Source organism: Austrofundulus limnaeus, unplaced genomic scaffold (assembly GCF_001266775.1).
Source record: "Austrofundulus limnaeus strain Quisiro unplaced genomic scaffold, Austrofundulus_limnaeus-1.0 Scaffold75, whole genome shotgun sequence".
NCBI lineage: Eukaryota > Metazoa > Chordata > Actinopteri > Cyprinodontiformes > Rivulidae > Austrofundulus > Austrofundulus limnaeus.
Window position 1 is genome coordinate 1,740,458 of NW_013952477.1, and position 2,235 is coordinate 1,742,692.

Genomic DNA, 2,235 nt, shown 5'->3' on the forward strand with positions numbered 1-2,235 from the left:
CAGTAAATACCAGTACTCTCAGAAATGAACAATCTAACTAAAACATACACCCAAAATAAAGTGTGGGGTGTCKTTGTACAGTCAAATACACAAAAACAGTAACACAACTAATAATCTCATTTGAACAATGTCTGTATTTCTCACACATTCCTACAACTGAGTTAGTATTGCTAAAACAATACCTTTTTTATTCAAAATGACATAGAATTTATTTTAAGAATGTGTCAAGCTGATCACAACGGGACTGTTTCATTGTCTTTATTGATTGGTGTTAAAACATCTGACCACACTCTGCTCCTGATCTCTGCAGCTGACCTGAGCTCTGAGGTTTGACATTCTGATCTATGTGTCGACAGGTTTGTTGTATGGATGTATTTAAAGACTTAAAGTTAAAAAAAATATCTTAAAACACTGAAAAACATTTTATAAATATTGTCTAAATTATTGAAGACATATCTCAAAATACTTAAAAACATGTCAAAATAATAATTTTCAGAATAAACCAGAATGATTTTCTGCATGATCTAAAATTAAAAATAAAATAAAGCCTATCGTCAAATATTTTAGTAAAACTGCTAAATTTGACTATCGTCTTTGCCTGAGTCATACCTGGAGGGACGGTTTTGATTCGGATCGGATGCGGACAAGAGTTGAGGACTCCTCGAACATCTCCTAACGTCATGCCGAGTACCGGGGTTCCCCCGATCTCTAGCACGATGTCCCCCACAGTGAGGCCGCCGCCTGGAGCCGACGTGATGAAAGGAAACTCTCCATAGTCCGCCCCGCCACCGACAGAGATCCCGAGCTCTGCTGACGTCCCCAGCAAAGGGACGAAGGTGTCCTGCACGTTGGACCGCCAGTGCAGCTTCTTCACCGCCGTCTTAGACATGGCAAACGAACTGGAAAAAAGAAAAAAACAAAACAGGAAAGCAGAGGTGAGCAGAAGGAAGGAGCAGTGGGGGAAAAAAAGCTGCCAATTACAATCAAGCAAGGGAAATAAGCTGTGACTTCATGTAATTTAACCTTTGCCAGCCGTCAGAGTCTTCAGTCTGGGGAGTTGCAGTGGTTTTCACATCACAACGTGTAAAAGTCATGAAAAAGTCCCACTTCCTGTGTCAGGATTTACTAGACAAACGGACRGCAACTTGAAATTCAGGAATAAGGTCACACGTGAGCCGTACCTTTTGTTTTATGCAAACACATGAAGGACTCAACAACACGCTCTGCAGCCACCCAAATCAAACACCTCCCCCATGCTCCCGGTGCTTCTAGGCTGACGTTATGTTTACGTGTAAACAGACAGCCCAGGCGTTGGTGTGCATTCCAGCGCACAGCCGCATGGGAAAAGAGCATCGCATGAACGAGTGCACACACAGTTTGACTGGCAAGCCGTGAACCTGAGCGGCCACGACTCAAACATCTTGAGTTTCACTAAAATCCACCGAAACAGCTTGAATATAGAAGCTTTCGGGATAAGTCGCAAAATAAATACAGCTGTTTTTAACTGCAACGTTGAGTAAAAAACATAAGAAACATGAAGTGACACAGTTTCCATAAGTTACAGCAAGGTGAGAGGTCATAGGACCAAGTCACCAGAAACCTGGAAGTTTTAGGTGTTAAAATGCCTCCTGTAGAGCAGATGCGAGCGTGGATGGAGCTGACATGGTGACGATTTGTTTGAGTCGACCCTGATGTGACAGCTGTGATGCAAAACAACAGACGATGCTCCTGTGACAGGATCAGAGCAGCACTGTCACCTTAACACGCAGGATGACAGGAGCAAACACGTATCAGGATCAAAAAGACAAGCACGACATGCCAGAAGACAACGGAGATGCCACGGGAGAGGTGGAAAATTTGGGGAAAATAAAAGCAACCGATGAAAAATGGATGCCGCTTTCATATTTCTCTGTTCTTAATGGGACAAAGAGAAAGCAGTGTGTTTAATTAAGGAAGCTTTGTCAAATCATAAATAATATTACCCTTCATCAGTGGCAACTCAAGTCATTTTAGAGCCGAAGGCAAAACACAGACATAGAGTCTTGTAGTTATTTTATAACCAATATTAAAGTAGGCATACTTTTAAATCCTTCTTTTTCACACTTAAATCATTTATTTGGGGTCTATATAAAGTGGAACTGCAATGCTTTGGTCTGAATTCCTCCTTAAGGGCTCGACACACGGGAGGCGACGTCGCTCGCTCTCCATTCATTTCCTATGGAGCCTGTGCGGTGA

At 42.3% G+C, this 2,235-nt stretch overlaps 1 protein-coding gene across 4 annotated transcripts in view; it reads right to left on the reverse strand.

The window, feature by feature from the left end:
- The window catches only part of magixb (MAGI family member, X-linked b), a 70,869-nt gene that overhangs the window by 47,370 nt on the left and 21,264 nt on the right, over positions 1-2,235 (reverse strand). For all 4 annotated transcript variants that reach the window (XM_014010982.1, XM_014010981.1, XM_014010983.1 and 1 more), the window contains exon 2: positions 610-899. In XM_014010982.1, the coding sequence (XP_013866436.1) occupies positions 610-889 (280 nt within the window). In that variant the 5' untranslated portion in view covers positions 890-899. The remainder of the gene's footprint in view (positions 1-609; positions 900-2,235) is intronic.